The sequence below is a fragment of the Chaetodon trifascialis genome, chromosome 14 (assembly GCF_039877785.1).
Source record: "Chaetodon trifascialis isolate fChaTrf1 chromosome 14, fChaTrf1.hap1, whole genome shotgun sequence".
Lineage (NCBI taxonomy): Eukaryota > Metazoa > Chordata > Actinopteri > Chaetodontiformes > Chaetodontidae > Chaetodon > Chaetodon trifascialis.
Window position 1 is genome coordinate 10,719,336 of NC_092069.1, and position 23,252 is coordinate 10,742,587.

Consider the following 23,252-nt stretch of genomic DNA (forward strand, 5'->3'; position numbering starts at 1 on the left):
TAAAGCTAACCTTGGGGAAGCACTTACAACCAAAACAATGCAAGGCAACAGCATGACAACACGAGCGGTAATGAAGAGGATAACGGAGAAGTCAGGTTTTAAGTTTAAACATTTGTGGCAAAGGCAAATAAAGATGAAGGTCTTAATTGCAACAAATGATGAGCCAGGCTGACTCTTGCATTAGTGGGTGCTGAAATTGATTATCTGAATGTGTTAATTGAGAAGGCAGGAACATGAATTGAACTAAAAGGGGCTCACGACGGGAAGAAAGGCAGCTGTTCATTCATACTGCTGAGCTGCTTTGATACACAGCAGATGAAGAGCTTCATAGTGTGCAGCGGTTTACTTTCAGACAGGTGAACACATTTTTCCTGACCTAAATAGCAGTGTGTGTGTTTGTCTGTGCGTGTGTGTTTGACAGGCTTGTTGTGGTCAGAGTGGATTGCTGGCCTCAGTAAGGAGAAGGAGCACCACCCCAGGATATGAAGTTTGTTGCAGTGATTTTACAGCAGAAGACTTTTTCTCCATCACCTGCCCGTCTGGTAAATGAGTGTGCGTTGCGTGAGCTCAGGTGGGCGGATCAGCTATTACCCTCTCAATTTATGAAAAACAATGTCACTTTGATAAAAGCACACAGTGCTGACTCACTACGACTGATGAGGACCAAAGATTCGCCCGACCAGCAGTCCATCCACAGAGATCCGACTGTGCTTTTTTCTGCCAGACTTCACTAAAACCTCCACTATTCAGCGTTTCACGTCGCCATTGGAAGAAACCCAATGTCTGCCTCCTCTCCCCCATCCTTACCTCGAGCCTTCCTCCACTCTCTCCATCCGCACCACCCATCCTCGCCGTCGCCAAGCCCGCCCGGACCGCTCTACACGCGGCTGTCCAACGGCAGCCACAGCGTCCCCAGCCCCACCAACTCCCGTGGCTCCTTCCATGGGGTGTCCTTCCTGCTGCAGATAGGTCTGACCAGAGAGACGGTGAACCTGGAGGCCAGTGACCTGTCGTTGTCCGCTGTCAAGGACCTGGTGTGCTCCATAGTGGACCAGAAGGTAAGGGTCTTGTCTCATCGTAGTGCCCTGCTTTCAGTTAGAAGGGACATCTCACATCAAACATTGCGTCTCTAATGTCCTCTCACGCATACAAACATGTTACGGTTAGCTTGTTTTCAAACTTGTAATAACTAGAGTAGAGGGCCAACATGATACACCAACATGTGTTTTGCCATCTTCCACCATATTCATCTGTTTAGGTTTTGTCTTCCAAAGCAGACATCTGGGTCTCGTGCCCCAAAATGAGTGAAACACCGCAGAAGCATGCACACAACAGCACTGATGCTTCTCCAGTTACAGGACTCAGTCTGGTAGCGCCAGTTATTTACATTGTGGTATAATGTAGCTGGACTTACTGGATGAAAGTGCATGCATACACGTTCATATGCACACATATACAGAACTGCTCAGTTTGCTTTGGCTCTGCCTGTGTGGTGTTGTCCCGACTTTATTTTCCGTGACAGTGTGGCCTGAGCATAAGAAGTGGATTTAAGTATAGGCTGCATCATTCAACGTCATTTGCCATTTCACATTTGGTCATATGTTGGGTTGAGCACCATTCACATTTGAACTGATTCCGGTTCCTAAAATTCAGTACTGATATCCAATGTTACCCTCTTTTCAGGGGTTTCATTTGTAAGAAATACTGCAAGTCCAGACTCCTGAGTGGTTTAGTGTTGGCCAATGCTAAGATAATGTCAATAAAACAGTGAAAAAACCCAGTTCTCTCCAACAACAACAACTTATCCATATTCCATATAGATGTTGCTGAAGTTTGTCGATGCTTCGCTTAAAGTTTTGTCACCCATGGAGGATTCAACTTACTCGGCGATGGTTGCAGGCGTGCTCATGTTAGCTGGGGCTGCTGTGCAGGACTTGGCTTCCAGGCTATCAAACATGGTACATTCTTGAGCTTTTCGATACGTTTTGTGTTTGACCAGGTGTTTCCGCAGCTTAGGCGTGTCGCCCTGGCCAGCTTTGCATTATGCATTACAAATATTGAAGTAAGTGTCTCGCCATTGCCCTGACTCGAAGCTGCAGGGGTGACTTAGACTCTCTTTCTCTCTTTACTCTTTGTACTCTCTCACCCAGATGTGTTCTCAGTTACCAAAAATTGACACCAGGCGATTTAACATGAATCAGCACTCGCTTGTACCAATGTAATTTTGACAGTTCGGGACCCAATACCGAGTCCTGACGCCTGACAACGTCCTAAGTGCAAAACGACGGTGCCGACTTTAATTTGCCTGCTCTTGTTCGTTTGTTTGTGCTGACACTGGTCAGGCCAGTCCTGATCATAGTGAAAAGTGGGGATTAGGGTAAAACACTTGAATGTTTGTTTCTTATTCAAAGTGGCTCCATATAATGATAAGCATTGTAAAACTACACCACAGACTTTATGCCTCTTATGTGAAGTGGTTTCAAAATATACATAAATAAAGGTCATTGCACTGCTACAAAAGCCAAATAACACTGAGAAAGTATTTCATATAAACCGGGGAATTAATTAAATAAGCAATGAATTTGTATTAAAGTATTAAAATTGAAAGTTGATAAGATCTGTTATTATTTATTTACTAAATATACAGTATTATAAACATGTGAAGGTTATCTGAACCTTTTTCACAGTAATTGTCTTCTTTGAGCACATGGCTGTGTGCTTCATTGTTGTGTGGGATTAATGGTGTGCAAAGCCCGTTGCAGTAATGAAATGGCTCCTGTGTACATTCACACGTCGCAGTTTTTTTAGCCTCTTGTGCATAATGATGATTACTCCATTTTTGTCTGTAATTAACATCGACGGAATAAAAAGAGAGCGATTAAACAAAGCACTCTCATCAGCCACTGGGATCTGAACATTAAGGTCAGTCAGAGCTATATTTGTGCTTCAGATGATGATAATGGAAATAAGGAAAAATGAATGAGGAACAAACTTGTGTTGGAACAACAAGTGGGAGACAGTGACGGAGCTGTGTGTATTGTGCCCTTGTCCTTTGGTTTCATGTTGTCCAAGCTGACATTCCAGAGGAGCAGGGTAATGTTGTTGTTCTTTACGAGGTCTGCTGATTCTCACTAGCTAGTTATGAACAGTTCTGGTCCACAGAGCAGAAAATCTCATCACTGCGCATATTTACATGGATCCTGTAACATATTGGCATAGTTGCAAGAATCTGTAACAGGAAAAGGGTGGGAAATACGATGCTTTGAAGACACTCCATAAGGACAATCAGTGCAGTGCATTCATGGTGAGTGGGTGCTAACAATCTGCAGAGGTGAGATCAGGATCACTTATTCCGTATGTGCAATTTTATCACTGTGAATCACATTCATCAAGGGATGCCATGCACTGTAAGAAGATATGGCAGGAAACTACTAATTTATGGCAGCAGTCATGGGAGCTTGGAAAGGCTGTATATACAATAAACATCTGAACATACTGCACATCTTTTTCATCAAAATATACACTACATCATCACCACAGAACATATCCAGCCTGTTCATCCACGTTATTGTGCATTTCTTCTGTTAAACACTGCCAAATGCAGTGTACTGCCTCAACTATTTCATGAAATCCAGCCATATGGCTTTGATATCAATGGAAAAAGTGACTGTAGGCCTTCTGTGCTCTCCAGTCCATCCCTGCCTCACTTTGTGTTCTCAAATATGCATGACAATTGTGAGCGTTTCGCAAAGTCCGCTCACCCAGGCCAACATTTCCAGCTGAGGATCTCTGACCCCCAGCTTAGCTGTTGTCAGTCGTCCCAGGATGTCTCCAGTCAGCAGAACTTCAGGTGTCTGTCAGCAGCGGTGAGACAGGAAAAAGCTTCAGATTTCATATGGTGATATCTGCGTGTAGATAGAGTCTGGATGGAAGTGTATTCCCCCCTTCGTGCTGCTGTTTCCTCCGCTGAGAGCTGACCTGCTTCAGAGCGTGACTCACCACTCAGCCATGCAACAAACAGGGATGCTTATCCCGACTTAAATCTGTCCATTCACTGTCAAGTTTTCTGCTGTGTCAGCTGTTGTGAACTTTCAGAATGGAATTCAGCTGTGTGTAAACCATGATATTAACCATGTTGACGTCATGGTAGCCTTCAGCCTCGTGGCTAAGAAATTTGCCCATCTCCCTGCTGATGATCTGGTTCTGGGTCTCCATGCCAGCAGGGTAAGAACCCATATGCACTTTTTTCTCAGTTGCTCTTTTCATAGCAGATGCTGGAAGATGTAGTTCCACCACCATATCCTGTCTTTTCTCTGAATTTTTCCCAGTAAGCAGCCACACTGCCTAAACCAATTCCCTCACTGACCTACTGGAACATTAAAGCTGGATTTATACATACAGTGTAGCCTTGGATTTACAGTTGAGTGTCAGATTTCACCTGTTGATAACACTGCTGCATTGCCAGACACATGCATTTAATTAGCCTGTATTCCCCACAGCAATGTATTTACATTCTTACATTTATTTTGCTGGGTTACACGCATACTTATAGAACTAGAGTTACATCAAGGTGACCTGCAATGTTATTTTGCCTCGTTTCGTCACTGAATGGGGGGCAGCTGCTGTGCAAATGCGGTGTGACGATGTCCATTCATTCGTACAGATCATGATGAAGCGTGGTAGCTCTGTTGCTACTAACGTGTGGTTAGATTTTTCTGGAGACATTCAGGTATGGTGTTACCATGGATCCTACGCACATAGCTGTTGTAGGTACGATGTAACCCCCGAACGCAGAGGTGTAGATCGAGTTTACCAGTCATACTTTTCATTGCTAACTGTGGGCACAGCCATCCGACTCAGAGCCTCAGTTAGGATCCTTGTATCTGCCATGCCTTTCTGTCAAAGCTTGTTGCCGTAGCTGAAGCACAGAATGTTGTGAAGTGAGTGCTTTACTCTGGTGCACTTTTGCTGTTGTTAGTACACATCCTCTTTGGAGCCTGTTGCTTCTCTACATTGCTAAGCTATGTGATGTGTGAGATCTTTTGGTGTATTAGACAACTACCTGTGTATTAAAGATGCTTGTTACCTGCAGAGAAATCACTTCACGAACCACGAATGCAAGCCTGTATTCCATAGCAGAGCGGTTGGACAGCTGTAAAATGACCAGATGTTTGCATGTGCTCCCTTTTCGTGTGTTTAATGTGTCACGGCTTCAGGGTTGACATTTCATATCTTTCCTGAGCCCTTTAGTTTTGAATCAGTCTCATTGTTTGACGGGGAGCCATGCAGCCTGTCATAGCTGTGTATTGTATAGATTTTGTACGGTTCATTCCTCTTCCTGCTAAAGACTCAACCGCATGACTTGGCCAGCGTCCACAGTATAGATTTACTTTCTCTCTGTTGTCTGTGCTGATCTGAAGTTGGTTTTGATTGTAGTGGTTTGGATGACATTCACCAACTTCAGTGGTTAAGGTCAGCCTTAGTCTGGGGCAATCTGATCTTGATAGGTTCAGCCTCAGTCTCTTAGAGAAGCTATTGCGGTTACTGGTCCTGCAATCTACTGAACACTTTAAATTATGACTGTTTTAGTGTCACTACTTGGCACATGGGTATCAACTCTGAGCCAGGCTCCTTGAGGACTGTGAGAAAGGATGAAGGGAGCCAGCCAGTGGGTGGCGGAGACCCTCCCAGTCGAGTACCATCCAGCCAAATCTAACCCACGACGGCGCATTGACAGCCCCCCAGTGGCTACATGCAACTCCAAGTTGGGACCGCCTTCTTTCACTAGTCGTGTCTCGACTTCTCTGTCTGGTTTTTGGGCTTGATGAATGGCGCGAGATAAACATCCATAGCTTCCACTTGTTGAGCGCTTCCTGTTTGGTGTCGCCCAAGTCCTCTCGTGCAGCCAGCAAGGGAGCAGTGGTGGGACAAAAGTTCACGACTCCCTGAGAATGACTCCCAGTTAGCCAGCTGGTCAGCCTGGACAGCCAGCCAGCTACAGAACATTCCTCTTCACCCAGGCATTTTTGGAGGATGATGTGATGCTGCTCGGGATGGGTGGGATTAGACTGCTAGGAAACTGAAATATTTGAAGCTAAACACTTGCCTTGGTAGTACTGAACATCTGACACATTTTGATAGATGCTGTAACGGCAACTGCACGATCAACACGGTTTAGTTTTCAGTCTTAACAGGACTGCATTGAATATCTGACAAAGACACAACTGAATTCTCTTCTGAATGTTGGCAGCAAACACTTTTCATATAAATGGAGAATTTGCAGTGTAGTTTGGCATCGGTTAAAGGTTTTTCTTGCTATCAAAGGGGATGATAAAGCTTAGCAGGAGGAAGGAAATTTGAAGTTCTTTTGGCGTAGGTAATGGAAAAAAACATTAAACCTTTGCTTCAAATGTTAGTTTTATGAATACTTTAATTTTAGCACTTGTCCTGAGGATGTTGCTGCATTTTCACTCCAGCTGGAAATGCTGTGAAAAGCAGCTGCCTCAGCCACAGGTTTCCCTACTGGTTTTGTCAGTGCTGTTACTCCCAGTCTCGGGTTGAGGGCTGTACAGCTGCCTCTGTAATTAGCGAGACAAAGGCCTTTTTGAGGCAGAAACAGTCTGCGTTGGACAACTTACAGTAAAATAGCAGAGTATTATAAAAAAAGAGAAGGATTTGGATCGTTCTAAAACCTTTAAGTAATATCACTCGCATGATTCAAGGTAGGAGTTGGTGGAACAACGAGATCGGCTCAATATTCCTCTCTCAAGATGAATTGGATTGAGTTTTAAGGCGGTTTTCTTTTGGTGAGCATTTTAGTGCTTTCACGGTGGTGGTGTATCTACCTTTGGGTGTGTTTAGCAAAGGTTATTGAGTCTAAATGTGATCAGAAGTTTGAGCTATGGTGAATTAGCTTTGGAATATAGAATCAACACATGACTGTGATCTCACCAACACTTTCATGTGGTGTTGAGGTTTGTCATAAAGATGGACCTGGTCTGGGAAAGAGTATCTATAGAAAAGAGCGAAATAAAAAAGAGCAGTTATATAAAGAAAACGAGAAGAGAAAATAGCAAGAAAGAAGGGTGCAGATGGAAAATGGAGAGACTGCCGCTCAACCAAAACTAACTGAAACACTCGGGAAATAAATCACCGCCATCTCCCTCCCGCCCGCCCTCCCTTCCACAGCATAAGCCCACATCTGCATGTTCCTATGGAGCTGGCAGCCATATTTCACCCCAGAGGACGTCCCAACAGCGCAGGACTTTATGTGTGATATACATGAGGCCAGACGTTTCCTGGAAAGCACATTCAGCTCCTTCTCAAGAAAAAACAGGTCACCCATGAGTCAAAATATTCACTGTCAGTATTTGTTCTGAATACACACCTTTATGGTTGTAGCCTTTTTCCGACTTAGATGGTTTTCAGTGTTCATTCGCAGGCGTACAGATATGTCCCAAAGCCATGGAGTTGGCTAAGTTGATATCACAAATGAGGTTGCTGAAAAAATTAATAGTCTTCCGTGTACAACTCAAAAGCCTACTTGCACAAGGAATCTATCAATTTCCCCAGTCTTGGAGTAATTTGTGGAAAAGGGGGGAGAGAGAGAGAGAGAAGAAAAAGGGAAAAAAAAATCTCTGAAGTTCAGCGAGCTAAGTAATTTCTACCATCTGTAGTGCACATTTCTGCCGCCTTGCTCTCCTCTAAATGTAAAGTGGCAAGGCAGAACGCAGGACCCGGCCACAAGACTCAGAGAATGACAGAGTGGAGAAGAGTGGTCCTCTCCAGGGAGAGGGGGCAGGGGAGGCTGGGACAGCCCTGTTGGCAGGCCTTGCACGAGGCACAGAGGGGGCGGTTGTGTGCCATTCAGTCGGTGCCAGAACCATCAATAGAAGGCCGCTCTTGCCACCAAGTGTGGCTTTGCTTTGGATTTTCTGCGCTACTAGCTTGCCCAAATGCCCTTCACCACACTTGACTTTTGCCAGTGGCGAGAGATAATCTAGCATTACTCCAATCTCTGTTAATGCTGGCTGAAAGGGCTTTCGATTGTGATTATATTGAAGTGGCAGGCAGCAGTAATGTTGAACTGTTTAATTCTCAGGAATCCTGGTGACTTTGTCCTTGGGAAGCCGATCACGTGTCGTAATTTAGGCGCACTTCCTGAGAGAATCAGCTACTTTCCATTCATAAATTTGTAACCATAGCATAACACAGTTCGCTGAAAGGGGGTATCTCATTTGCCTTATTAATTTACTCATTAACAGCTTGAGTCCTCCTCTCCTTAGACTGGAGGTCCTCCTTAACTGCAGTCATTGACAACCTCAGCACACCTGGAGGGCTTCAACCATGACAAACGCTGAAGAGGAGGGCTCCAGTGACATGGACGCTGCCCTCTTCAAGATATTAACCCTCGTTTATTAGTCCTGGTTAATAACTGATGTCACTTCCGAATGGGAGAACTTCTCACCTCAAACGGCTTAAGTTCAAATAGATGTTATGCTCCATCATCTTAGCAGATGTGTTGACGTGCTAAAAATGTTTCCAGTGTCGTGCAATGAAGACCACATGGTCTCAGTCGTAGCTCCACAGTCATGTCAGCGTGGCATTATTGATCCCTGCAGCAGGAGCAGGTTGCAGAATGTCTGTGTTGCTTTCACAGCTCTGTTTGCCTTTCCTGTCTTTCACTGTTTGAGTGATCTGTTGAACTGATAGGAAGGTGGCAGGGGAAGTGCAATTATGCGTTGATACAACAAGAATACAAAAAGAAACTGACTGCGTTATGACGGGAAAAGGTCTCAAGAATTCAATAAGCAACATTTGCTCTGATGAACAGCACCACAGGCCGATAGGGGGGAAAAAATGTTGTATTACAATTCCACTTTTGTTTGATTGGCTTGTTTGAGCATTTTTTAACCCAGGGGAAACAGTCAGCCACTTAGCATGACCCCTCCTGTCACTGTGTCTCTGTCTGCAGTCGTACTCTCTGTTCAGTTAGTTCCCCTCAGAGCCGCTCCCTGTTTCCATATTCTCTCTGCTCCTGCTCTCCAATCTGTGGTCGGCGGAGCAGCACAGCCTGCTCAGTCTGTGCGCCTGCGTTCAAATGGCTTTTTCTCCACACTGCACTTGCTATTATTCTCGTCTGCGTGTTTAAACATTCAGAGAAATTGCTTTTTCGGCGTCTCGTGTTTTGAAGAAGGTGACTGCCCGAGCTTCAGGATTTGGCCGTACCGACTGTTTAGTCTTGTTAAGTTCTCGTATGCAGGTGCGATTGTATTTCTGTGAAACTGCCAATTCAGCGAAAGGACGTCTGTAAAAGTAAGGCCTCGTTATTAATCATAAGGAAGGAGGAAACCCCATGCAGCCCGTGGCAGCCCACTTTCTGTAGCACAGAGCTCACAGCAATTATTAATGTTTCTGTTGAGCAACAGCAGCGTGATCCTACATCCTGCTGTTTCCGTGCACCTTATGACCTCCTGCTCTACCAGAACAAGAGAAAGTGCAGTCACCATCAATCTCACACAAATTCCCCTCAGCTTCACCTGTTTATTTGCCCCATGCAGAGGTGAATCTGGCGGCTTTCCCCTGGTGCTCCAATCCGGAGAGGGGAGACGGAGTGTGTACTGCAGTATATCTCCGAGGCGGAGGCGCTGGCGGAGGATTGCAGCGGGACTATAACTCATCAGCAGTGTGCGGGGGCCTGGCCAAGCATGTCTTAGATCACACTGCTCTCTTCCTGAGAGGCCTTAGATCCTGTGACTCAGCCTTCCTCTTCTCCGCTTGCCCTCTGGACACTGTTAATGCATGCAATACTCATACAGGAACACACTCATACATGCAGAGATGCATGCAGGCAAACACCCACACATGTGCAGGATGTCATCGTCGAAGAGAGATGAGACAGTTTCTGTCACGTATGTAAAATAAATTGCACTATTAGGCCAAAAGCCACCTGGCTCTCATTGGGGATACAGTGGCTAGTAACCAAAAAGTGACCTCATCGCCATTATCTCCACTCCACTTCAGTGCTTTTGCACTTCAGGCCAAATTACCACAGAGGAGTATTGTTTCTCCGGACTCAAATAATCAAAAGCCTGGTGAAATAATTGCGGGATTTTCTTTGGAGAGCAACGTTTTGTAAAACCAGGAAGAGATTTGGCCGGAGACCATCAGCTATTGTGGTTAATGTAAATTGGGTAAGCGGCGTAGCTTTGTTAGAGTCTCCTGATGATTGAAAGAGGACTAGGATGACAGGTGTAGAGTCTCTTACCACTCTGTGGTCAGGACAAGGCCCTGGACCTTAGCTCAGTGGTTAGAGTTGTGATTCCACCTTGTCTGCACCAGAAATGTAGACACACACTTGCACACGGTCACATAGGCTTCAATTACACACATACACAGCTCTCAGCTTACTGTAAGAGGGAAACCAGCAGTGAATTAATTGCATATGAACGCTTGGCACTTTTTCAAACCCTTGCGCTTCTCATCTTACGAGCCAGCTATGCCTCAGCCAGGCTGCAGTGTTCACACGTCTCTGAAACATGCAGGAAAAATAGAAGAAGTGAGAAGTGGTCTAGGGTCCTCAGATGTTGGTCAAACAATAAGTTGCTTTGTTTTAATGCTGCCTCTCGTCCACACAAAGCAGCTGCGTAAAGCAGGGACAGTTGCAACTGAGTGGCGGTGATGATTTTCAGCTCGAATGGTGTGTGTTACAGTTTTGAAAGAGCGTCGCTATGGTGTGATGCACTTTGAAATTGACTATAGCGCCAGATGTATTCCAAGCAGAGCTTCATCCCACGCTTGGCTGAAACTTCGAGCGCTGAGAAGCATCAGATGTCTTTCAGACAGGATCTGTGAATATCATACCGCTGTGTTCCACGATGATACAGCCTCATACAGCAAAACCCATGAATGAACCGTGAGTCGTATTCTGCCGCATGGAAGGAAAGAAGTTAGTCAGCCCGCGGAGTGCGAAAGTCACAGCTTCTCTCGCTGCACTCCCACCAAAGGAGTTTCCTTTCCGCTATGTGTGGCTGCTTCAGTTGGTCACCCTTAGTGAAGTCTTCCTTTTGCAGCGGAAAAGAAGCCTACTTGACTTCAGGGGGAGCTCATGTTATGGATGTGTGTATGTTGTGGAGAGTCGTGGGATGAGTTTGTGTGATCCTGCCAGTGTTCAAAGATGCGCGTGAATATAAACCCTATGGGGGTGCTTTGTCAAGGCATGCATCTTGCCGGTTGTTTTCGTACACTGGCTGCAGAGCAGAAGGAAGCACATTCTGTACAATTACTGCACTTAACTCACGAAGGACTCTGGTCAGCATGTTGTAACACCCTGCCCAATCAGCAGTTGGTGGCGTGATGCTGCTGTCACATTGCATCACAAAAGCTCTCTGATATGAAGAGATTTTATAAACTGTCTTTAAAAAACTGAATGGGATAGTTTTTCATCTAAGGCTAAGTAGAATCTAATGTTTGTATTGAGTTCATACCTGGGTGGCACGGTGGCGCAAGCAGGTAGTGCGCGTGCCACACAGCAAGAAGGTTGCTGGCGGAGCCTTTCTGTGTGAAGTTTGCATGTTCTTCCCGTGCATGCGTGGGTTCTCTCCGGGCACTCCGGCTTCCTCCCACAGACCAAAAACATGCTCATTAGGTTGATTGGTGACTCTAAATTGCCCCTAGGTGTGAATGGTTGTCTGTCTTCGCATGTTGCCCTGCAATCGGCTGGCGACCGGTTCAGAGTGTACCCCGCCTCTCGCCCGTTGAAGCTGGGATAGGCTCCAGCCCCCACGCAACCTCGAAAGGGATAGGCGGTATAGATAATGGATGGATGGATGGAGTTCACACCTACAGTACAGTGAGGACATCTGCACCATCAGAAGTCAAATATTTCGAAAATATTGCAGCCAAATAATATGGAAGCTGTTAACAGAGGACCAGAAGCACTTCATGTCGAACAAGACATTGGAAAACCAGAGTGTTTCCAGTGGGGCCTCTTTTGATGCCGCACTCCAAGTGGCAAATTAATCATTTTGATGCCCACACATGTACCGTGCTGTGTGGAAAACTTTTGCTTGGTATTACATTAATAATATGTAATGAAAACAAATACAATCCCACTGTTGACTTTAATAGATTAACACAGTTTTCCACACTGTGTTTGATGTGACTTGAACAAAGTAATTACACAGTTTTCCCCCCAAGTTTCGCGTGAGCACATAATTGGATTTTCCAGTGCTTTCGTTTGATGAGTTATTGAAGTATGTTTTCCTCTGTTGTGGCCATTAACATACACCTCAAAGTCAAACAATTGTTCCCCCGTTGTTTTGACGTAAAAGCTGTTTTCCCATTTGTGAAACCCTCACTATGGCTCAGTGGAACTGCTGGTTTCATGGCTTACTGCAGAGCATGTTGCATATTAAATCTGCTGCACATCAAAACTCATCAAGCGGCGCTCTGAGCTTGTGTAAAAATGGCATTTGATCCAGCTCTCTCGTAGAGGTCAGCTGATTCATCGTTTTGGCTGACAGGACATTTGACAAACTCTGTATTGGCGGCACTTGGCTCTGATAGTGGCTGACGGCTGCGCAGCTCCCACCAGCCATGCTGGGATGTATATCACTGAAGAGGGGAGGGTTGTGTTAAATCGAGCAAAAAGGAGCTGATCAGTGGGAGCTGCTCCAGAGAAAACACATCCCTCCTGGTGTGTGACTGTAGCATAGGGACTCTGTTCAGATACAAAACAGAAACAAAATATAAATCAGCATCCTGTGTATTCTGTCGGAGCGTCTCTGGGGCTGTGTGGTCTGTGTTGTGGGGCGACATCATTTCAGAGATATCATTCAATGGACTTATTTGTCTTGTGAATAAAAGCACCTTGTATCACAGTGATCTTGTGACGGTCTTCATCTTGCCACCTCAAGCTAAATGAACAACAGCGTTACACCTCCTGACTCTGGTTAAAAGTTTCACATGAACCCAGTACCTTCATGAACATATTTAGGTTATTTCTTCTGCAGGGGGGTTTGATAATCCTCTGTCCCTGACTGTTATCATGCCATAGCTTGTCCATAATACAATATAAATAATATATGGTGACCAGTATAACCAGAGTCCTAAGCCTGGAGCTCAGCGCCTGTTCAAGGACACCTCAGAAATACAAGAGACTTGCTTATTCGCCTTCAACACAGTTTCCCAGCTGGACTTCAGATTCGAATTGGCATCAGGACGAAAACACGTGTAATGTTTTCCATCCACTCGAGCTTTTTCAGGTTTATTTCTCCAGGTGCACCGTCTGATTGAAATGCCAAAACAATTGTAGAACGCCAAAGATCTTCTACAATGGACATAGAAGTGCTGTTTGTTGTTCAGTGCTCTCACATCTCAGGACACCTGTCACACCGAGATCAAAAGGATGTTGTTTTTGTGTTTCTGGGCCCCCGCTTATAAGCTACAGAAGCTTCTGGGGTTACCCTTTTTTACAATATCATGTCTACTGTATATTGTTAATTGTATTTGTATTTTAAAATGATTTGTAAAATAGACTGAACCTTGAACCTTGAACCTTGACCTGGAGAAAATGTGACTTGTGGGAGGTTGGATGTCCAAAAAGGACACCTTGGGTTCATTTTCTTAACATAAATGTATTACTTTGCTTGATGACAGTTCACCCTGTTTGTGTTCTTTTCTGAACTAATGTTTGTGCTTGAATGTCTCCAGCCTTAAGGTAAATACTGTGGAGGTCTGGCTGTGTCAGATGAGTTATTTACAGAGTCAGAATAAAGAATGGCATAGGCCAGCAAGATTATCAAAATCCAATCACATGACAGCGTGATGCCGGCGAATCACAGAATCACAGAACTGGCATTTTTGAACGCATCCGCTTTGAAGAGTGTTTGTGAAAAGATCCATTGTTGGTGGTTCAGGATGGTGTGTTAATGTGGATGACAGGCTGACAAAGTTTTCTATTACATCATTTTTTTAAGCAAAATTGTTCAACATTTCCTGGTTCGCGGTTGTCAAATAGGAGAATTTGCAGCTTTTCCTCATCTAATGTGATAATAAACTGACCAGACAAATACGCATTTGATAACATCATTTCGAGCTTTATGAAACCATGGTCGCGTTTCGTTTTTATTATTTCTTGACATTTCATAGAACAAATAATGACACAATTAGAACACAATGTCCTAATCCTTTGGATTTATTGTAGACATGACCTGAAACAGCATTTGCACTTCCTGAAGAGGGAGACATATAGAAGCATTTTGCTAGCCCGTTCGTGAGCTGTGCTAGCTGTTTTTATGAATAACATTGTTTACTTAGCTACACATGTATGTATGAACAACCTTTAGCTCATGCGGGACGTTTTTCTCTAGCTGTCCTTCACATCTGTCTGGTCTGCTGCCAGACTAATAAAGATGTGAGGCAGCCTGAGGTCAAGCAGCATACTCTTCCTTACTGGTATCACATGGCCATCTGTCAGAGCCTGCGCACCGCTCTCAACACTGCTTCCCTTTAGCCCCCACCTCTGCCGCACATCACATACACACAGAGACAATAACCACGTAATCATGCGAACGCTGTTCTGTTTCAATAAAAAAAAAAGATTGTCCGCTGTGACTGAGTGCCTTTACACATTGGCATAGTGTTTTGTCACGGTGATGGCCAAGAAATTCAGCAGGATGTTCAAGTCAAGCCACAGCTTTTTTTCCCCCTCTGGTTTTAATGTTACATGCGTCATTTGTTGTTCGCCGATGAATTATGACTTATGAGTCATTTCCCTAATTTATCATTTTGAGCTTTACAAAGCAACTGATAGCAACAGCTACGCTATAGAAAGTGTCAGTATTCCTCATTGCCAAATGGCACACTTGGTTATTCAAACCAGATCATTTTTTCATGGCTGTCTTGAGGTAATTTATTTTTGGCTGCCAATGAAATAGTACCATTTTTCAGATCTGTCTCGCTCCCTGGCCCTCTCCCACCATCATCTCCCCTCTTCTCTCCTGCCTCGAACTCTCTTTCCTTATAACAGGATTTAGCATATCAATGGCGGATTAGTTCGTTTAACAAAAGCTTACTACTGCAAAGCCCCTTTCCACTCCTCTTTCCAGCCTGACTTGTGGACCTCACACACAGCTCCTCCTCGCTGGGGTCTTTGGTGTGCGTGTGTGGTCGCGGCTGCTCGGCTGAATGGATTTGTGTTTGAAGACGACAAAAGACATGCTCAGTCACTATGGGCTTCGGAGATGTATGCAGTAGCATGCGTGGCTGATAGTGTGTGAGGGTGCATATGCGTACAGGAGCATGGTGGAGTTTTATTTTCACATGCACGCACGGTGGTAGCTGAAAATGTGTGTGGATCGACTGATTACTCCTTTATGCATGCATGCACCCACAGGTTAACCATCAGTTATCACCTTATCTGTGTGATCTGAACAACATATTGTTGAAAGTTGTCATCAACCTGCCAATCTATTGTTCTTGTACCTCTGGCTTCCTCTTGCTTTAATGGGGCTTGGAAAAAAGTAGTGTCCTCTGCCCTTGCAGCCGATGCGTGCCGGCCTGCAGATGCTCCTCCTCTGGAATGGGACACATTCTGTACAGTGGAAATGTTCCACAGGGCGCCAAGAGGGGGGTGACTCCAGCTGGCTAGATTCGGGCACCGACCGTAATGTCTGTGTGCATGTGTGGGTTCGAGAGCAGGCGAGCGGAGGAAAACCCCACCGTGACACTGCAGCCGGTTCAGGAAGGATGCCCCCACTGCCTGTGGTGGTGTTGGTTTGAGCCACACACCATCAATCACCTCAGAGAGTGACAGGGTTTAGGATGTAGGTATGTCAGAAGGAGGGGGCGAGTTGGAAATGTTCCATTATGCAGGCACGTGCCTTGTGTTACTCAGAACTTTCTCCTCACAAACTGTTTCCGTATAGTATCTAGTATCATCCATTGAATGATATCTTCTGTTAGCGTTTGCAATGTTTTTTGATGCAGGGGAAATCATCTTCGCTCAGGGATCGATTGATTGTAGACTGCTATGTGACATATGGAAGGATGCACAAACCCTGCACAAAATATCTAACACTCAAACGCACCGTAGGCCCGCAGTGTTTGTGAAAGCTTTCCTATAGTCTGCACCGCAGTATTATCAACTCAAATCAAATCAGTATCATAGTGGTGAGGTCTCTGTGTGATTGTGGGTGCATGTTAGACCATTGTGTCCCTACACATCCCTGCTTGGTGGAAAAAAAGGGAATTGTGGTTTTACTAGCAACATAGAAGAGATTCAGCAAGAGCTGAGCTTATTCTGCTTGGAGTTGTGGGAAACTGGAGCTTTTCCCAGCATGCATTGTGCAAGATGTGAGATGAAGTGCCTGGAAAAAACCAGGACAATGAAGACAACATCCAGACTGTCACTGCACATACAGTACTCTAAAAGGGGCTCCAGTGAATTTGAACTCAGGACCTCTTTTGCTGTGAGCTGTTTGTATTGGTGTAATTACTTAAAAAACATAATTTTACACTATATCTGCAAGCTTTGACCTCACACAACCTCAGTACCTCCATTTAGGAATGACCACGCTAGCAATTATTGGGGTAATTTGGAGATGGCGATAATGCAGTAATTCAACCTTCTCATTCAGTGAAAATTGAATTGCCATGTTTATTTAAAGGGTCACTTAACCCAAATCACATTAAATAAACTCATTTTTTCAAATTACCCCGAGTAGTATCCAGCAATGCTGATAATTTTGGTTTTGAGATATCTGCCAGTGGGTTATCTACCTCCAGCCCAATACATTGAAGGTGAACTGAATATAACATCTGGAATGCTCAGCAGCAGTGTGTCTCTCCAGAAACAATATCCTGGTGCCAGCCTGCCTCACACTGCATCCTTTACAAACATAATATCTGCACAGAGGGATATTGATGCTTTAATTACATGTTGTTTATTCCTAGAGTGAAGCTATAGACCGATCACGGATGCTATTCTGAGCACCCTGTGCTTTGTGGGTCCTTCATGGGAAAATCCCATTGCTGTACAAGAAGTGATGTTTTGTGTTATGATGCTGTACTTTGCTGATCCCCGAAGAGAAACTGTTCCACTGGGAGGTCAGAGTGTAGGCTGGGGGCAGGGGGACCAGGTCCCAGGTGTCTCACTGTCCAACCGCTAGTCCGCTCTGCTGCCTGAAAGACCGGAGCAAGCCTCAATAGCCGTCAGTGTCTGTCTTCTGAATTACATTTTTGCCGTCTGACTGTTCATGCTTTCGGCTCTGTTGACACAAGTCATCTGATACACCCATGTTTTCCTGAGCACATCAATCTGTCTTGCTGTCTCTAGATCTGTGTTTCTTGGCAGTTAAAGGGCTCCAGGTGTCTTGTGTGTCCCGTGCCCAGACGCTTTGCCAAACCCAGTGCTCCTGGGCCTGGTGGCATTGTTCTGTGTGGCCCATTGTGTGTGACCCTGGTTCAGGGGGAAACAGCTGGTGGATCCTCCAGTACCAGCCTGCTTGGCACTGAGACTGGGCTCAAGCCTTGGTGTGAAATCACTGTGCCCCAACTCCCACTTTGATGCAAACCTTGCGGGACAGTTCTGAACATCCATCTACTGTTGATCAGACTTTTCTGCACCGTCAGTGATGTTGTGCTGTGCAGGACATGAGAGCAAGCTCAGCCCTGCAACTCAAAACTAGTAGATACAGTAGTACAGTAGATGTTTGCATATAGGCTCTGTACTTTTTGTGTATGTGATAATGAATATATATGTATATAGTATATAATGTGTATAATTTAGATGTAGCCCTGTCTTTGTGTCAACATGGCTCTCTAAGAGGCTATAGTCTGCCCTCAGAACAGGAAGTGACTCAGTATTGACTGGCGCTGCACTTCCTGTGAGCTGATTCTCCTCTGCTCCTCTCAGGATGTTTACCTCCTCCTCCTCCCCCGTCTCCCACTCCCACCCTCCTCTGCGTCCCCTTCCTTCACATGCTCACGTGACTTGACGTCTGTGCACTCAGCTCCAGGTCAGACCTGGTTCATCGAGGTTTAGCTTGGCACAGACCACCATCATCTGTGATGGTGACTGCTGAGTAGGGGGTCTTCGCTGTTCCTGGAATCCGGCTTGGTCATTGTGTCCGCTTATTAAACTTATTCTTTTGAGTAGTTTTCAGGTTTGCGTTAAAATTTGTGGAAACAATGTGAAATAAAAGTAGAATAAATGGTATCAGTCTTCACTGAAAGGTCCTTGTAGAGGTATTTCCTCGCACTTCAGTGTCTTCTGAAGGGAGGAAAGGTCTGAGCAGGAGCTCTCTTCCTGAGAATGCTGATGGTGATGTAAGCCGCTGAAAATGACGTAAAGCGAGCGAGTGTGTGTGCGTGCTTGTGTGTATTTACAGGAGGTCTACTAAGGAAAAGATTGTTAATACAAGTCAGTGTAACGGGGTTCATCTGTGTTTCTTTGTCTCTTAGCTGCTGCGTGAGATGTGGACCCACCACAGTGCTGTAACCATTAATGTCCAGACACTCTGCTTACACATGATCTTCATTTATCAGGCTTAGAACTTCACTAATAGCTTTACTTTACTGATATCTTCAACTCATATCTGCATCTCCCTCCAGTTTCCAGAGTGCGGCTTCTTCGGCATGTACGACAAGATCCTGCTGTTCCGCCACAACTTGAATGATGAGAACATCCTGCAGAGGCTGACCTCGGCAGAAGACATCCACGAAGGAGACCTCATTGAGGTGGTGCTCTCTGGTACGTAAGCTGCAGTGTCTTACCTTTTCTCCATCATGGAAGCTTTGGGTCAGAGGCAGCAGGGTTATATTGGCTCAAAAGCTGCTAACCAGTAGTATGGGACAGAAACCCAGAAGGTGAAATAGATGTGTTAAAAAAAAAGGTTATAGACACTGTTCTTTTTTTTTTGATCTATCTTCTTATGCTCATGTCAGTTGAAACACCAGCAAAGATTGTACACAAATGATCCAAAGAAACTTCCAAAACAGGAGAATTCCACCAAGCAGTATAAACAGAGTGTTTTAAAGTCCAAACAATGGTCTAAAACTACAGCCCTGGTTCCCAAGAAGTTGTGGCGTTGTGTACAACATAGATAAAAACAGAATGCAGTCATTTGCAAGCGAACTTTATGCAATTATGTGTTTCACAAAGTGGAGGAAGCTTCGTGTGTTCCATTTCTTGAGCTTGTCGTCCTGTAGTGTCTTACTGATGCGCCCTCGGCGGGTCTGATGTTAGAAATGAAATATTATTCTTGTGTGATTTCATGTCGTCCATTGAGTCGCAATCTGCTCTCTCATGCACCTGCTTTTTATTTTGTGATAAATTTTGGCCCCTCTCTTCCCCATCAAGGCTTCCATCAGATTGTCCACCTCTCTAGCGGCCACACAGGTGTTTGGTTTTTCTCTGTCATTTCCTGCGATGAATGAATCAGCTTCCTGTGCGGTGCCGGGACCAACAAACGGCTTAGAGTATCTGTTCTGCTGTAATCTGTTCTCCTGCTCCATCTGTCTCCACTGGGAAGCACCTGACACCACCTGTGCTGAATATCTCCCCCTCCCTCCTGCGCAGAGAGTATTGTTTGCAGGGATTTAGACAGGGGATGATTGTATAGGTTCAGGATCTGAGGAGACTTCAGGCATCAGGGCTGAGGAATGTAGACTAAAGACTGGAGAACTTCCTTCTTTTTGTTTCTGACTGTCTGTGTTTGTCTTGTGCTTCTCTTTTGTGTCAGTCTCTTTTGCTCTCTGTCCGTGCTTTCTCTCATTCGAATCCCTCCCACCTCAACAAATCCGTCTGCAGGTGGAAGATCTACCAGTGTTTATAGCCTGAAATATACCTGATGAAAAGCGTCACAGAAGAGTCGGAGCTCAGATTTGCCACACATTCGACATGTGCTGTTTTTTTAGATTTCACCTAACACTCGATAAACCTGGCTCTGCATGAGAGGGGCTTTGCATGGCAGACACTTGATCTTTGTTTGAGAGACGCAAGCTGAGAGATTCACATACCCAAGCCTTTCATTTGCTTCAGAGAAAATGTGAACCCTTTTCCGCCCCACAATTTGTCTCCTGTCATCTTCCGTTCAGTTTTCCTTAACCAACCTGTTGTTGGACTCTGCGGCTGTGGGAGAGAGACGGTCTGAATATGTCTCTCGCTGCGAGAGGGAGGCAGAAGTGGCTTTTTCTTGGCCGCGGGCTCAAAGAATAAGGCTTGTTTTTCCTGCAGTAAGTGATTGTAGTAGACCCGCGGAGTGTAAACACACTGATGTGCGGGGCGGCCCTGGACGCAGCGGACACTGCGCAGGCCATCTCGGCCCATGAGGTTTGAGGTTTGGCCTGACCGATTGTCCCTTTGTTCTGTTTTTCACTCCCTTAAATTCCCACCCACTTTCACAAGCTCCTTATTCACCACTCCTGCCAGTGTGAAATTCTATTTTACAATACCTTCAGCTTGTCAGAAATATGGCAAAACTTGTGGCCTCAAAGCAGACAGACAACGCATTCATGCAAGCCTCTGCGCTCGTGAGAATCGCGGCGATAAATAATGTCGAGTCGATGCTCGCTGTCGCTTCATGCTAATTAGCACAACAAGCATTGATAACAGTGCGGCTGCTAAGAAGTGGCTGGTTGTTTTGTCGACGTGTGCGAAAAAGCTCATGAATGCCGCCTTTCATGTGCCTGTGCTGGGGAGCTATGTTTGCCCCATGACATGTGACTCGCCGCAGCTCTTTCTTCTCTTTCAAATGAAACCCAAACTGTGAAAATCAAGCCACCGGCAATCGTAGTTCTCTGGAATGGAGAAAAATGCGGCCAGCGTATATTAATGGCGTGAATATCTTTCTTTACCGAATTCCATTGCAGTGGTACCAGGAACTGACTTAGAAATTAAGAGAAATAGCTCCTTTTTTGGATTGACCCTAAAATTTGCCTTTGGCCTGTCCTCCCTGTGGAAATGTTGCATTGTTTCGTTGAAGGAACAGATAAGATTGATTCATTGTGACTGGCTTTTTATTGTCCGAGGATTCCAGCAGGATTCCTGTTGCATTTCTCTCCAAATCTTAAATTGTTTTCTTGCTTAGAGGATGTTCTTTTTTTTTTTTTTGTCTGTTTCTTTATATGAAGCATGTGCCGTTCTTTAGCAAAGGAAATGTTTTTTTGTTGGTGGCCACATGTCATATTTGTTGTTCAGGTCTGCATCTCATCACGGCCACAAACAGCTGAGAATGTCCTCAGTTGTCCAAAAAGAGAACGCGTTCGAGTGAATCACCTCAAAGGAAATGAACTAACACACACATGCACACACGCACCATGACATCACCGTCACCACCACACAGGTTTAGCTGCTTAACGCGAGTGTAAAGATTAACCATTCCCTCGGTGGTAACCGCGGCCGTAGACATACAGTAAATGATTGCAGAGGAACATAGAGAAAGACTAACGCAGGCTCCACAGCTCCAGTCGTGCACAGGGGTTTGGCAGCAGTTACCTCCATATCTTACTCATCTTCGGATCTTTGATGATTCACAGCCATGATTAACCAACTCTTGCTTCCAACAATGAGCTCAGTGTGTGTCTTTGGTTCAAAACAACGGCGACATGAAGGAGAAATAAGAGAGAGAGACAGGAAGCCAGTATCCACAACTCTGTTGGCTTTGATGTTATGTCCACAATAACAAAGATGGACTGATATACCAGGATGATTCTGCATTTCTTGGCTGTCTTCTGGGTGTGCCATATCACTTTGATTCATGGAGTGATGAAATTGTGTCTTCGTAGATGTGGCGCCCTCTACTGCACCAGTGTGGATAAAGCACCTGCATGAAGTCACATTCATTTGTTAGTGCCAGAGCACCTACAGAGACCTCAGTTCTGTTGTAAAAAGTGTCAAAGTTGCCAAATGCATGTGATAAATCACTGCTGTCTTGCCTTTTTTAATTCCTTTTGTCATTTTTTTCATCATTTGTTTCCTTCCATATCTTCCATTTCCTTTTTTTTTTTTGTACAAACTTTTCCAGATTTGTTTTGCCTTCGCCAAGTTTCAGTTATACCACTTGTGCATTGTTTCTAGCTCAAGCCACAGTTGAAGACTTCCAGATTCGACCCCATGCCCTTTATGTCCACTCCTACAAGGCCCCCACCTTCTGTGACTACTGTGGGGAGATGTTGTGGGGTCTCGTCCGGCAGGGGCTCAAATGCGAAGGTTAGACACACAAACACAACAACAATGTATCATGGAGATGTACAAGCAAACAAGAGAGGCTCGGTCCGGACAGTGCAGCCAGTGAAATGCTTGACATTTAGATCCCAGTGGAATTATGGCACGTTGGCTTGCCTTTCATTTTCTGTCCTTTTTGGATCAGATTTGAGTTATACTCTTTCATTTTCATGTCATTAGGCTGCATTTGAAGTCCTCTCTGTGTACGAATTACATCTAAGTAGTTGATTTATTTGCCAGTGAAAGATTCATAGGCATAAATTCGCTTTTTTTAAGCCTATTCATCATGTGGCTCATTGGTGGGATAAAAATAAGCTCACCCCTTTTACAGGTTGGTGTACTGTAGTCCTGTACCCTCTTTTGAATTTTATCATTTGTTTTCTTGTTTTAAGGATGTGGGCTAAACTACCATAAGCGCTGCGCCTTTAAGATCCCAAATAACTGCACTGGTGTCAGAAAGAGGCGACTCTCCAACGTCTCACTGCCCGGACCCTCCCTCTCTGTCCCCCGACCGGCACCTGCTGAAAATGCCGTGGTCGTCCTGGACGAGGTGAGTTCTGATCGGAAGGATAGAAATGAAGAAACCCGAAACTACGCCAAGAGCACTGTGGAAAGTTGGAAGGACATCAGTGTCTGCTGATGTCTGATCTGATGTAATGATTTTTATCCTCATGCATAAAATTAGCTGGCCGGAGTTTAAACATCAGCCTAAATCAGAAAGGAAGCCAGGTGAATTGGCCAAGAATGTGAGTCATTTTACACGTTACTCACAAGCTTTGTCTCAACTTTTAAACGTGTCTAAACTTAGCAAATTTGGCTCTTTTCCATGGGCGAGTCCCCGGGGCCCTGTTGTAGAATACCACTGATGCAGAAAATTGAATTGAGCTGCACCGAGCTCTGTGGAGAGATCCTCAGCGAGGTCTTATGAAACTGTTTTTGCATAAGCCCGCACTGGAATATTCCCCTCTTGTGCGCGTCCCCACCAAAGGTCATCGGGAAATATGATTATGCTAATGGCATTAAA

General features: G+C 45.0%; 1 protein-coding gene across 2 annotated transcripts in view; it reads left to right on the plus strand.

Annotated features, from left to right (window-relative positions):
* The window catches only part of prkd3 (protein kinase D3), a 35,141-nt gene that overhangs the window by 790 nt on the left and 11,099 nt on the right, over window positions 1–23,252 (plus strand). For both annotated transcript variants that reach the window (XM_070979869.1, XM_070979868.1), the window contains exons 2-5: window positions 422–1,058; window positions 18,616–18,754; window positions 22,082–22,213; window positions 22,621–22,778. In XM_070979869.1, coding sequence (XP_070835970.1) covers window positions 780–1,058; window positions 18,616–18,754; window positions 22,082–22,213; window positions 22,621–22,778 — 708 coding nt within the window. In that variant the 5' untranslated portion in view covers window positions 422–779. The remainder of the gene's footprint in view (window positions 1–421; window positions 1,059–18,615; window positions 18,755–22,081; window positions 22,214–22,620; window positions 22,779–23,252) is intronic.